Genomic DNA, 15,106 nt, shown 5'->3' with positions numbered 1-15,106 from the left:
AGGTCTAAGGCAGGAAATGAACTTGGAACAACTTTGGGGAAAATAAAACTGTTATAAAGTTATGTTAGTTTTTTTTTTGTTTGTGATACTTACCAGTTTTTTGAATTTGTAATTTGTATTCCTCATTCTAAATAAATATTCACTTTCAAGCCTAATTCTGCATTCTTTTTCTCACAGAGGCTTTCCTCTGCCCCACACTACCCCACAGATTATGTAAGCTTCAGGCCCCATAAAACCTAGATTCCCACCTGCCTCTCTACCACATATGCATAATGAGAGCCCCTGAAGAAGAAAATGAAGCAAATGAGGAAACAATAAATGTAATAGAGGAAAAATATTTAAAGAGATGATAGAGGAAAACTTTTCTCGAATGAAACTTGAATCGTCATACTGTTTCCCTAGGGAAAACTGATACATTACAGTCAATATGAGAATATACTTAGTAAAGTTATTGAACTTTTAAGAACAAAGGATCCACACAGAGTTTTCCATAGCAATATTCATGGAAAAAGATGAATGATAATTGACAAAGTTTTGAAAGAGTCACCCCAATAATTTTTATATCCTGCCAATTGTTCATTAACTATGAAAGCAACAGAAGATATTCTCAAAAATGTGAGTACTCAGGAAATACAGCAATCCTAATACTGCTTCTTGGAAAGCCACATGGCAAAATTTGGCCCACTTTTATTAAAAATAAGAGCTCAGATATGGAGAAGTTGACAGTGAAAGGATTTTTGATGCAGTGAATCCAATTAAATATAACACTAAAGCCAAACAACTTTGAATATTGTGAGTATAGAGCAGATTGTAAACATTTTAAACCCTGACATTCTGAAATTGATAATTAAAAAATGAGAAAATCATTTATTCAACAAATCTGTATTGAGCACTGATTCTGTGCCAAGCACTGTACTAGGTGTTAAGGATACTATAATGAGCAAGAAAGAGATTCAATGTTTGCCTCCAGAAGGCTTACAGTCTATAAATAATGCACCATAACATTATGGTTTGGAGTTATCTATTTCTTTTTCTGTCTAGTTCCCCTTCTAGCAATAGAACTCCTCTTTCCAATTCCCTTTGGTTCAGGTGAACCTGATGACATTCACCCCTTACATAGAGGTGACAATTCAGACCATCCCATCCCTCTGACCATAGTGATTATTTCTGGACTGGGATTATATGATCAAGTTGGGCCCATTCCTGGAAATTTCCTGAGATTGCTGTCATGAAAAACTGACTTGCACTGGTGTTGCTAAGCTAGCAGGGTGTGAATCTGGATCTCAGTGGTCATCTTGGCCATTATGTAGAGAGGACTGTTCAGAGAGAGAAAGAGCCTTGATGTCATTTAAGTGTCCCAAATCCTTCTGAAATCACCTACACCACTGACCTTTCCAGTTGCAGAACCAATTATCTACTTTTTTGCTTAAACTTGTTGGAATTGGATTTCATTACTTACAATTGAAAGAAGTCCACCAGATTCTAGTAGAAGTGTTATAATAGGGGAAGTTCAGGATGATATGGGAACACATAGCAATAGTACGTATATAAATTGTCTTATAATTTCCATATGCATTTTGTAGTATCTTTCAATGTTTATTATATTTTAAACATTTTTACTCAAACTGCTTTTGGTTTTATTTCGAAGTTATGACATGTTAAAAGTAGAAGGAAGGGAGGAATGGTAATAGGAAATCTGAGAATGCTGATTTTCTCATGGCAGGGAGTTAAAGGTGAAACATATATTTAAAAAGCATGACTCCAAACAAATCAGTAAAGACAAAAGACCTGATCAGCCTCTTCACAAAAGAGAATAAACACAAAGGGCCAACAAACATAGGACAATGTGCTTAATTTCATTAATCATCAGGGAAATGCATATTGAACACAATGGGCTAGGCTACTAAACCACACCCTCCAGAATGTTTAAAATTAAAAAGACAGAGAATATCAAGCATTGGTGAGGACAACGTGTAGCATCAGGAACCCTCTAAGACTACTGGTAAGGTTATAAATTGGTACTTTGGAAAACGGACAATGTCAGCCAATCCTGAACATGTGCACACTCTCTACCCAGTAATTCTGCTTTAGTTATAAATGCAAAAGAAAGAAGACAGAAAGAAGACCAGAAGACACATGAATGTTTGTAGCAACACTATTCATACCAGTCAAGAACTAGAGACACTGAAATGCCCATCTACAGAATGAATTAATAATTATTCACATAATGGGAAATTGTGCAGTAATGACTATGAATGATAAACAATTATGCAATAATATAATCTCACAAATATAATGTTGAGTGACAGAAACTAGACCAAAAGAATATGTCATGTATCATGTATGATTCCACTTAATGCAAATTATAAAAACAGGCAAAACGAACCGATGCTGTTAAAAGTCAGGCCCGTGGTTACCCTTGAGCAAGGGGTCATGACTGGAGGGTGGCAGGAGCAGGGGCTTGTGGAGTGCTGGACATTCTCTGTTTCTTGATCTAGGTACTAGTTACACAATGTGTTCAGTTTGTGAAAATTCATTAAGTTATATACGTAATGTGCAGTTTTCTGTATGTGGACTATATTCCAATCAAAGGTATAAAAAGTTAAACACATGACTCCCAGCTCAATGTTTTCCAAAATCTTTGTTCTTAACTTCAAGTGAATTTATTAGAACTTCTAATGGTAAAAAATCATTTACTTGAAATTCAGCAGTATTTTAAATGTCGTCTTATCTTCCTTTTAGTCAGTTAATTTCAAGTGCATTTTAATACTTTTTATTTAAAATGCCACATACAAAACCGTTCCACATTTTATAAAACTGTTTTTCTCCTTTTTCTTCCTTTTAGCCCTCCTCCATTTGTGTATGTACCTAGGGAGATGACTGGATGATGTTCACCAAATGTTAATTATCATTAAATCCAGGAGATGGGATTTGGGGTGCATTTTTTTTTTTTTTTTTTTTTTTTTATGAGACAGAGTCTCACTCTGTCGCCCAGGGTGGAGTGCAGTGGCACGATCTCGGCTCACTGCAAGCTCTGCCTCCCAGGTTCACGCCATTCTCCTGCCTCAGCCTCCCCAGTAGCTGGGACTACAGGCGCCCGCCACCACGCCCAGCTAATTTTTTGTATTTTTAGTAGAGACGGGGTTTCACAGTGTTAGCCAGGATGGTCTGGATCTTCTGACCTCGTGATCCGCCCGCCTCGGCCTCCCAAAGTGCTGGGGTTACAGGCGTGAGCCACCGTGCCCTGCCTGGGGTGCATTTTTAAATTTTCTCTCTGGACTTTGCTATCTAGTTTGAACTTTTTATGATGAGCATACATACATATCATTTCTATAAAAACATTAAAACAATTTCTTTATAAAAGAAAAGCTGATCTTATATCTTATGCCTGTATTCAGCCATAGCCATCAGAAAGGAAGATTCCTAGGAACGTATTCTACACAAAATCTGATTATAGTGACATAGCTCCATTCAGGCAGTTTGGGAGTCATCTCTGTCATCTCTCAGTGGGGTGCTTTCATGCTGGCATTTTGTAGGCAGCTTTCTGTTCACACTTAATGGAAATAGGTAGGATGATCTCATAGGGGAGAGACTGCCCAGACACTTTCAAAGGTTTTATGTTTGATTTTTAATTCAGCAATGTGGGAAAGAATGATATTCAAATGACAATGATATTATAATTGGTTTCTGTAAAAAGCAAAGGGAGGCACCTTAAAGTCCTCATATCTATCCTTTCTTATCATTTTTTAGAGTCTGATATTTCTTGTTCGAGACTGGAGTTTCCCATACGAATTTTCATATGGAGCTGATGGTGGTGCCAAATTCTTGGAAAAACGCCTCAAGGTTTGTTAGATATTTAGGTGCATGAAATTTCACTGACAATAATCTAGAATTATTTTTGTTGGATCATTTGGTGAATAGATACTTAGTAGCCACAATCTCACTTGTTATGATATTAATGACACAGGTAAAGAATTCTTTGTATATACCTATAAAACAAGAATTTACTCCTAAAGATAAAACTTTTACTTTGAAGAACTAAGTCACTTCAAGACTGATAGTGCAAATATCAAGATTCAGGTTTTAGTAGAAGTTTCAAAGCCAATGTAACATATATCTAATTTTGAAATCCCTGGAGTCAATCTTAGAACACAGAATGTAAAATTAGAAGGCCTTCCACTTTCTGCGTCATGCTAGTTCAATACTGTACAAATTGTTACACTGAGCAGATATCACCAAAAGTGCCTACTGGGAAATCAGGGAGAAAGATCAAAATTTACAAAAATGTTCCTTGAAAATTGAGATCTCTGAACCTATTAGGTTTACAGTCATAATAGTTTGTCTATATTAAAAACTATCAAATATGTATCTACATAAGGTGGGAGGTGAGGGTGATTTGGCTTGTAAGTAAACACCCAACTATTCAGATTCCATTCTAGAATTTAAATATACACTTACCAGGTGATAGGAGGCTGTCTTGAATATCTACTAAAAAGAAAGTAGAAATATCTTACTTTCTCTTTGTGGCTCCTATGAGTACTTTGAATTAAAATTTGAATTTGTAGAAACTAGCCAGAGTAAAGCCCTATTAATTTGTATTAAAAATGGGAAGGCCCATTTGAGTTAGTATAAGGGTAGACACTTGCTAATTATAACTATGCCATGTGTTTTCTATACTTAGACATGACTGTGTGTGGCAAACCACCCAAAACTTTCTTCTTTCTTTAGTAGCAGCCCTGTCGTGTCATTTTTATCATTGTGGGACCAAAAAGACATAGCAAATATAAGATGCCACAGAATTCCTTTGCAAAATTTATGACGAAAGTAGTTCAAACTTCAGAATGATTTATTGCAGGTCTCAGGGAACCAGCATGAAGAACTACAGAATGTCAGAAAACACATCCATTCCTGTTTCACCAACATTTCCTGTTTTCTGCTACCTCATCCTGGCTTAAAAGTAGCTACCAATCCAAACTTTGATGGAAAATTGAAAGGTTTGTGTCTTTTAGTGAATATGTTTGCATCACTTAGTCTGATTATAAAAATGTCATTTTATCTACTGGGCTTATGGCTGATAGTTTAGTTTATCTACTGATAGGAGGCTGATGATTAGAAATTGTCAGGAGAATGGGGCATCCTGGGCTGGTGCTCCTCCTTGGCGAACTGTGGGATTCTGTGGGCGCTGAATATATACGCTGCCTGCAAAAATAGGCCAGATCCTGAGTTCACCTAGAAGGCAGTAACCGCCACCTTCTCATCTCTGTGCACTGAGAAGTGCTCCTTCATGTTTTTATGCTTCATTTTCCTTATCTACATGAAAAAGGAAAACAGATGTCTATAGTATTGGAATTCTGTATTAAGTTATATAATTAGAGATTGAGAGAAATGCTCTTTAAAACTGCTCCTAAATAATTTAATTATAAATTATAAAAACTTCACTAAAAATGGAATCTTGTGTGGAAGAGGACCAGTTTCTTTAAAAAAAAAAAAAAAAAACCACTAGAGTGTTTTTCAAATAGTGTATACTTATAGGATGTAATTATGTCTTTAATAGAGGACTGATTGTTACATGATTCCAAAGCAGCTGGACTTGTTAAACAAACAAACAAACAAGAGCGGGAGGGGAGGTAGGAGTCTGGGAAAATGGAAGTTAATCTTTCCCAAAAGATATCCATCAGGGCTGTAGACATATGCTTTGTAGTTAATATGACATAGTTCAAAGACATGACTTTTTAACTTGAAAGCATGGTGTGGAATATACCACTGAATTCAGACATTTGTTTAATTTACTGTGGCCTTTGTGCGTCGTGCCAGGAGTGAGACAGTGACATTACAAGCTTTTCAGCACAATTGTTGTCAGAGGGATTTAAAATTACTTTAAAGAAAGGACAATACTGGCAGATTTGAAAAGCAAATGAATTATTTTTGTCCTTGCACCCATGACATTGACTCTCAGATACCTTATATTTACCTTTAGTAGTTAGTACCATAAATACAATACCAAATTTCTCAATCATTCATCAGCATGGTGCTTATACACATTTTGTCTTACTTTTATACAACAGACTAGATAGCAGTAAGCATATGGTACATATGGATGACAGGCTTCTATAATTTCACTGTCACATTTATGAATTCCAACCCACTAGTGGATGCACAGATCTCAGTATTGTGCAATTACCTAATGGCTTTAATGTGTTTTGAATAAATTACATAAAGAAAGGCTTCTTACATAAAGAGAAAGCTTCTCTTTCTCCTCTGGAGTTGGGAGACATAAACAGGCAGAGGAGGGGTGCGCCTTCAACAACAGTCCTTTATTGGAACTAAAAATTACCGTGGCTTGTTCCATTACTGCAGTATACAGCTACAGATCTTGGAATAACTGATACTTTTTGCAATGAAAGAGCTCAGGGAGAGAGTTTAAGACAAATTATGCAAATGCAGAATCCTACTTATTATTTGTATTTTTTATTTTTAGAGACAGGGTCTCACTCTGTGGCCCAGGCTGGAGTGCAGTGGTGCAATCCTAGCTCACTGCAACCTTGAACTCCTGGCCTCCAGCCATCGTTTTGCCTCAGCCTCCCAAGTAGCTAGGACTAAAGGCACACACCACCATGTGCAGCTAATTTTTTTTAAAATTTTTTGTAGAGATGAGGTCTTGCTGTGCTTCCAGGGCTGGTCTCAAACTTCTGGGTTCAATCAATCCTCCTATCTTGACCTCCCAAAGTATTGGGATTACAGGCGTGAGCCATTGCACCCAGCCACTTATTTTATTTTAGAGACAGGGTCTCACTCTGTCTCTCAGGCTGGAGTGCAGTGGTGCGATCATAACTCACTGCAGCCTTGAACTATTGAGCTCACGCAATCCTCCTGCTTCAGCCTCCCAAATAGGACTACAGGAGTGTGCCAGCATGCCCGGTTATTTATTTATTTATTTATTTTGCAGAGATGGGGGTTTCACTATGTTGCCCAGGCTGGTCTTGAACTCCTGGCCTCAAGTGATGAATTACAGGAGCCACCATGCTTGGCCAGAATCCCACTTTTTAAGACATTTGTTCTCCATCAAATTTTATTCACTTCTATGCATATATTGACCTACACAATTGGTTTACAGCTAACTATGAGTTTACCAAAGTGGCTCACCTAGGAAAAAGAGAAGTGAAAAGTAGCTTCAATTTCCATAAAAGTTCCATTTTAATGAGACTTTTGTATCTTACAAGACTGCTGCTATAAGCCCTCTTGTGGGCAGAAAGGTTGTACTTTGCCTCCGTGTTTCTTTGGGCAGTTTTGAAAGTCTGCTATCTACATTATTTTTCTGTCCCACCCTGAATCTTACAGTTTGGTGTGATTTCTATCCAGGGTGTCTTGTCAGCTGACCATGATGTTCTCCAGAGGGCTGGCATCTCAGTGGTTGCCTCTGGTGAAGAAAAGTCTCTGAATAAACAATTATGCAAAAGTTGTTCTTGCCGGGCGCGGTGGCTCAAGCCTGTAATCCCAGCACTTTGGGAGGCCGAGGCGGGTGGATCACGAGGTCAGGAGATGGAGACCATCCTGGCTAACATGGTGAAACCCCTTCTCTACTAAAAATACAAAAAACTAGCCGGGCGTGGTGGCGGGCGCCTGTAATCCCAGCTACTCCGAGGCTGAGGCAGGAGAATGGCGTAAACCCGGGAGGCGGAGCTTGCAGTGAGCCGAGATCCGGCCACTGCACTCCAGCCTGGGTGACACAGCGAGACTCCGTCTCAAAAAAAAAAAAAAAAAAAAAAAAAAAAAAAAAGTTGTTCTTTGATAATAGTTTCTCATATACTCTTTCACACACAGAAATAACTTTTAGCTCATTATCAATAGTAATCATTGTTATAATAACTATTTGTTCATGGTCGCTCAAAGTATTGCAATTATTATTATTTTACCTATGTCTAGTGTTATTAAAAACTGATAATACTATGATTAAATTTAACTACTATTAATTTAAGAGCTTCCCAAAAGGAAATGAAGAAGATTAAAGGCACTTAATCACATTCATTTATGCAACATTCAACCAGCTCTTATTGGGTGCTTACTGAATACCTACCCTAGCATTGCAAATACAATTTTTTAAATAACAAGGAGTTATCCTTTTTTTTTTTTGAGGTTGCTCTGCATTATAGTACCATATGTAGAATGGGCAGATAGCCACATGATAAGATGTGGAGCTGCTTCCTTAGCAGCTGCGGTTAGACTTGAGAATGCATAGTCAAATGCGTGTTTCGAATCACTTATCAGAATCAGGAAATCCCGAGAAAATATCTTCCTTTGTTAATTTATACAGCAATACTATACTAGTGCATCTGCCCTGTGGAGTTCTTACAAAGCATGCATCATATTCTCAACTATTGTGGCGGATAACCACCACTTTGACCAAGCCACTAAAGTCCTTGGAAGATTTTACCATTGTGGAAGAAATAACCAAAGAAACTTACTGAACATAATTCTGAATCAGCTATTCATATATATTAATTGAACACTTGCAATGCCAAAGCTTATTAATACACCTCTGCAAATCAATTTGAACTGGTTTGCAGATTTTCTGGGTCATCTATTTACGGTGTTCAACTAACATTAGCAAGAGCTCACTACCTATGTATGTTATGAATGTATTGTTCTTATTTTCTGAATCCAAAATTGGAATATGTAGCATTGGTTCCAGTGAGAACAAAGATGGCTACTGCCATCTTCAGACACATTTTTTAATCCAAATGTGTGGTTAGATGCTGGTTACTTTAATGATAATTAATTACCACACTTGCTGGTGCGTTAACACACAGTCATATCTTATTCCATTCCAATTGTATAAGGAATGTTTGGGGACAGAAATTTATATACATGTTTTGAAAGTGATTTTATAAGAAGAAAACTTTGTTTTATTCAGAAACTCAAGAATTGGTACATTCTAGATGTATAGTAATACTCTACTAAAGATGAAAAAACATAAGATCATATAGCAAAAAAGAAACCTATTAGTATCAGTGAATACAGATACATGGCAGGCAATAAAACAAAACAGGAATGTGGTAACATAAATACAAATATCAGTATTGTATTCCAATGAATACTGGTAACTAAAAAGCAAACCGCAATAATAAATCTATATATAGTATAAAGCAAAATTATCAGTGAAGATTGGTACAATGCAAACAACAAAGTAAGTTTGAATAAACTCCACTACAAGTACCCATAAATCATGGTCACTAGAATTTCAAAGTGGCACAAAACATGAAACAAAATAACTTTGAAAGATATCCAGCATCATGCTTGTGTGTGTCATAACAGAAGTAAAGAAAACAAATTCTAACATAAAATAGTATTTCAGTGTAGCCACAATGTTATAACTGGGGTTATAACAACAGGAAAAATGCAAACACAGTCTTAAGGTTTGAATCTTTAAGGCCTTCAAAATCACCAGCCCCAGAGCCTGAAAACTCAGTAACTCTGCTAAAATTTAGATTTTTTAAAATTACAGGCAGTTACTGAATTTACTTAGGAACCAAGCAAGTCACTGGACAGATCATGCTTTTTTACATAGTATGTGTATTTTTCCATATATATATGTGTGTGTGTGTATGTGTATATATATATGTATGTATGTATGTATGTATTTTTTTTTCTTTTTTTGGAGACAGGGTCTTGTTCTGTCACACAGGCTGGAGTGTGGTGGCACAATCTCAGCTCACTACAACCTCCATCTCCGGGTTCAAGTGATTCTCTTGCCTCAGCCTCCAGAGTAGCTGGGACTATAGGCATGTGCCCCCATGCCTGGCTAAGTTTTTTTTTTTTGTTTGTTTTTTGTTTTGTATTTTTAGTAGAGGTGGGGTTTCACCATGTTAGCCAGGATGGTCTCGATCTCCTGACCTCATGATCCACCTGCCTCAGCCTTCCAAAGTGCTGGGATTATAGGCGCGAGCCACTGCGCCCAGCCATGTACAGCTAATTTTTATATTTTAATAGAGACAGGATTTCACCACGTTGGCCAGGCTGGTCTCGAACTCCTGACCTCAAATGATCCACCTGCCTCGGCCTCCCAAAGTGCTGGGATTACAGGCGGGAGCCACTCCACCCGGCCCCAATTTTTCCATATATTTGAAATAACAACTTAAGAAATTATCCCTGTGTTCAGAAGACTTCTCTGGTGATGATTTTCTATATTACTTTGCTAAGTCTGTAATGTTAAGCTTTAACCTACTGCTACAGCTTGGGTTATGTGTAATCAATTATATCAAACATGACAGCTACATAACGCATACTACCTCTCATCTGCTTAAGTGGCCTTTTCTTGCTATTTTATTTTGTGTTGCTGAGTTCCACCACTAGAGGTAGCATCATTATCACTATCTTTTTGAACTCTGCAGTCCAGTTACCACAGCTTACCCAGTTTTGTACAATTCTTAGAAGATGGGCTCGCTATCTATGCATGGAGCAATTTTTGGATGCATTTTCTGGAGGGAATGCATTATAATAAGCCAGTAAAAATCTGGTCTCTTCCCCATTTATGAGCCTATGTATATAAAACCATAAATAAGACTTAAAACACGAACTGGTTATGGCTGGGCGTGGTGGCTCATGCCTGTAATCCCAGCACTTTGGGAGGCCGAGGCGGGCGGATCATGAGGTCAAGAGATCAAGACCATCATAGCCAACATGGTGAAACCCCACCTCTACTAAAAATACAAAAATTAGCTGGGCATAGTGGTGTGCACCTGTAGTCCCAGCTACTCAGGAGGCTAAGGCAGGAGAATCGCTTGAACCCAGGAGGTGGAGGTTGCAGTGAGCCAAGATGGCACCACTGCACTCCAGCCTGGGCGACAGAGCAAGATTCCATTTCAAAAACAAAACAAAACAAAAAAGCAAAACAAAACAAAAAAAACCTTCAACTGGTTATATGAATGGGCTACATACAAAGCATACATGTAAAACCAAGCAAGCTAACTTATAATATCAAGAAAGCTAATTTATAGGTGGAAGACAAGATACATATGAAACAGGAATGGAAATTTGGGCAAGGAGAATCATTAACTGTGAGAAGAGCAGGTTTCAGGAGTTGCTTAAGTGATAGGGAAGTGCATGATGGCATTATCACTGGGGAGGAAATGGGGGAGATCAAAGGATGTTTTATTCTGTGGCATGGAAGACTGGGAAGGATTCCAAAAATAATAATGGATTTGCTTTTATTTGTAGAAATAGACGATGAATTCATCAAAAACTTGAAAATACTGATTCCTTGGCTACTTAGTCCTGAGAGCCTAGATATTAAAGAGATCAATGGGAATAAAATCACCTGTCGGGGTCTGGTGGAGTACTTCAAGGTATCACTCTCATTTCTAGAGCCTTTGTGAGTACTTAGATTTGACATATATTGGATCGCAATTCCTATAAACAAAAATTACGGACCCTATAATATGAGAGCAAAGGTACGAGGAATCTATAAAAAGGATTTTTAAAATCCCTTTAAAAAGCTTTTTCAAATCCTTTCAGAAAGCTTACTTTCTGAAATTATTCTTTTGAGGAAACCACATAAAGGTAACTTTATTGTCCCCTTTTATACTGAGGGAACTGTATTTTGAAATATGAATGTAAGAGCTGGAAAAGTCTTTTGGGGGAATGGGGTGTTTCCCAGGGCCCATGATCTATTCTGAATTTTACCTTCATAATTCTGAAGATTTTCCCCAAGGGGATGGGGATACCTTCCTACTGAAGAAAATACTTCCGCATTTCTTACTCTCTGCACCAAGAGCCAATATGAAGTGGAATTATTTTAAATTTGCATTTACCTGTTTGCCTTAGATAGCACTGAATACTTTTTAACAACCCATATATATCCTGGAGAATTTCAGTTAGCAACCCAATTGTGGACTGACACTCCAAGGACTAAAATATCAATTTTTAAAATTCATGCTTTGTCATTTAATATGCTGTCATATAAGTTCTGTACGATTTATTTACCTTCATGATTGTCAGCAATAAATGTCATGTTATTTATCTAAAATATGAATTTTTACTGCGTGTAACACTGTGGAGGTGCTTATAATTTGGTAGGAGATTCAGAACCCTCACAAGGGTCTGTTCCATAAAGCTTATGACATCAGCAGGGTACAGATTCCTGTGGGTAACTGAAAAAGGGCGGTTACTCCCGGCAGAGGGGTCTAAGAACATTTTAAAGGGAGTAGCATTCAGTTGAGCCCTTAAGAAGGGCCAGATTGGCAGACAGAGATGTTTGAAAAAGGCATTTCGGGAAAGGGAAACAACATGAACTAAGAAAAAAGGGAATTTAAGTATGAGAAAGATAAAATAGTTATAAGTTCCTGAAAATATTTTTGAAATGTCAAGAGCTTAGAATGCAATTTCATAGAATTAGAGGAAATATTGAATGGAATTGCTTGAACATGAATCTTTCTCTTTTTTTTTTTAGGCTTATATAAAGATCTATCAAGGTGAAGAATTACCACATCCCAAATCCATGTTACAGGTATTTATTAATGAGGAGGCATGTTTTAAGACACGTGACTAAGGCTAAGATTTCTGGCTGTCGGAAATTACCAGATAATAATATTAGACAGAATGACTTATTGGAAGATTATTTGCCTAATAACTTTACCTATTTATGTTTTCATCTAAACATTTTTCACATAAACGTATTGCAGCCTCACTTGTGTTGAGACACACACACTTTATACCAAAGGGTTTTCATTCTCTTCGCACTAAATTTGTTTAGAAAACAGTCTTATATTATGATTTAGATTCATACATGTAACACACAGTAGAAAAGCAGGTCCAAGTTTTAAACAACTGTTTCTCCACAAACTTTTTCTTTTTTTTTTAGACGGAGTCTCGCTCTCTCCCCCAGGCTGGAGTGCAGTGGCCGGATCTCAGCTCACTGCAAGCTCCGCCTCCCGGGTTCACGCCATTCTCCTGCCTCAGCCTCCCGAGTAGCTGGGACTACAGGTGCCCACCACCATGCCTGGCTAATTTTTTTGTATTTTTAGTAGAGACGGGGTTTCACCGTGTTAGCCAGGATGGTCTGAGTCTCCTGACCTCGTGATCCGCCTGCCTTGGCCTCCCAAAGTGCTGGGCTTACAGGCGTGAGCCACCGTGCCCGGCCTCCACAAACATTTTTGTTTTAAAAGGAGCCAGGCACGGTGGCATGTGCCTGTAGGCTCAGCTAGTCAGGAGGCTGAGGCAGGGGGATCACTTGAGCCCAGGAGTTTGAGTCCAGTCTGGGCAACATAGTGAGACCTCACGTATAAAAAATAAGTTAACATACTTTGGCTGGGAGTGGTGGTTTATGCCTGCAATCCCAGCACTTTGGGAGGCCGAGGTGGGCAGATCACGAGGTCAACAGATCGAGACCAGCCTGGCTAACATGGTGAAACCCCATCTCTACTAAAAATACAAAAATTAGCTGGGCGTGGTGGCGCGAGCCTGTAGTCCCAGCTACTCGGGAGGCTGAGGCAGCAGAATTGCTTGAGCCCGGGAGGTGGAGGTTGCAGTGAGCTGAGATCATGCCACTGCACTCCAGCCTGGGCAACAGAGCAAGGCTCAGTCTCAAAAAAAAATAAGAATAAAAAAAATAAATTTTAAAAAGGGAGAAACTAGTTTCCTTATATATTTTTAAAATGTAAGTTCTTAATAGTTCCTTTTTGTTATCAGTGATACACTCTTCTATCAGCAGCAGTCCTTAGACATATTTGTGTATATTAGTATTTATAAAATGTACTGTGTATTATTCCCCATGAGTTTGGGTTTATAGATATTTTTACTTCCCAGCATTTAATGACAGGTTAAAAAATATTTTTTGAGAGGAAAACTTTTCCAAATGAAAATTCATTTTAGAACTATTGTGTATTGAGTAAAAATCTGTTTATGCATTTTTGAAACTTTTTTACTAATTTTTAAAATGTAGAAATATTGTAACCGTTTTAAATTACGTTGAGGACTTTGGTTTCTTGCACATTTCTTGCACATGATGCTCTGAAATGTGAACTGCCTGTGGAAGTTTAATCAATATGAACTGCATTTTACATCATATTTTGTACTTTGTCCAAAGGCCACAGCAGAAGCTAACAATTTAGCAGCCGTGGCAACTGCCAAGGACACATACAACAAAAAAATGGAAGAGGTAAGAATTAAATGTTTTAAATGCTGTCTTAAACCAGTATTCTTCGTGCAACTCATTCTCTTTTTTCTTCCATGTTACACTGTACACACATGCAATGAGGTGGCTTTGACTTTTTCCTCAGCCTGTATCATGTGTCTATTTATTATATTCCTGAAATATTTTTTAAAACATTACATGTGCAATTTTAAAGGCATTTTAAATGAATTGTCTCTCTCTGTAATATATTCCTATTCACATATTTGGGGGTGTGTCAGATCTTTCCACTATTTATAAAATCTAGTAGCTAAAATAGCATGTGATACCCTCACCACTACGCCTCCTTATATTCCACAATTTTGGTATTTCTCTTAAAGATGAAACCTTTTAGGAAAAAAAAAAAAACCTTAAGGGCCAATATTTCTATTTATTACATTTCCTCATTTTAACACTCCAAATTAGGATGGATCTAATAATTATTGTGTATATGTACTACTGTGATAGATATTTTCTCTTGAAAATGTTATGAAATTAGGTTGGGTGCGGTGGCTCACGCCTGTAATCCCAACACTTTGGGAGGCCGAGGTACATGGATTGCCTGAGGTCAGGAGTTCGAGACCAGTCTGGCCAACATGGTGAAACCCTGTCTCTACTAAAAATACAAAAAAAATTAGCCAGGCATGGTGGCGTGTGCCTGTAATCCCAGCTACTTGGGAGGTTGAGGCAGGGTAATTGCTTGAACAAGGGAAGTAGAGGTTGCAGTGAGCCGAGATTGTGCCACTGCACTCCAGCCTGGGCAACAGAGCAAGACTCTGTCTCAAAAAACGTTATGAAATTAAAATTGCATCCAAAATTGAAGTCTTAGAATCAATGAAAATGTAGTATATGGAGTGGCATTGTTTATGACATAAGGACAATCAGAATGAAAGAATTCTCCGTAATAGTTAAATCTCAAATGCAGGTATACCTCATTTTATT

General features: G+C 37.8%; 1 protein-coding gene across 4 annotated transcripts in view; it reads left to right on the top strand.

The window, feature by feature from the left end:
* LOC105481840 (atlastin GTPase 1) overlaps positions 1 to 15,106 on the top strand; it is a 106,977-nt gene that overhangs the window by 83,752 nt on the left and 8,119 nt on the right. For all 4 annotated transcript variants that reach the window (XM_071100205.1, XM_071100206.1, XM_011741624.3 and 1 more), the window contains exons 8-12: positions 3,751 to 3,843; positions 4,856 to 4,994; positions 11,215 to 11,342; positions 12,446 to 12,502; positions 14,081 to 14,152. In XM_071100205.1, the coding sequence (XP_070956306.1) occupies positions 3,751 to 3,843; positions 4,856 to 4,994; positions 11,215 to 11,342; positions 12,446 to 12,502; positions 14,081 to 14,152 (489 nt within the window). The remainder of the gene's footprint in view (positions 1 to 3,750; positions 3,844 to 4,855; positions 4,995 to 11,214; positions 11,343 to 12,445; positions 12,503 to 14,080; positions 14,153 to 15,106) is intronic.

Source organism: Macaca nemestrina, chromosome 7, assembly GCF_043159975.1.
Source record: "Macaca nemestrina isolate mMacNem1 chromosome 7, mMacNem.hap1, whole genome shotgun sequence".
NCBI lineage: Eukaryota > Metazoa > Chordata > Mammalia > Primates > Cercopithecidae > Macaca > Macaca nemestrina.
This window is presented reverse-complemented; position numbering and strand designations above follow the sequence as displayed.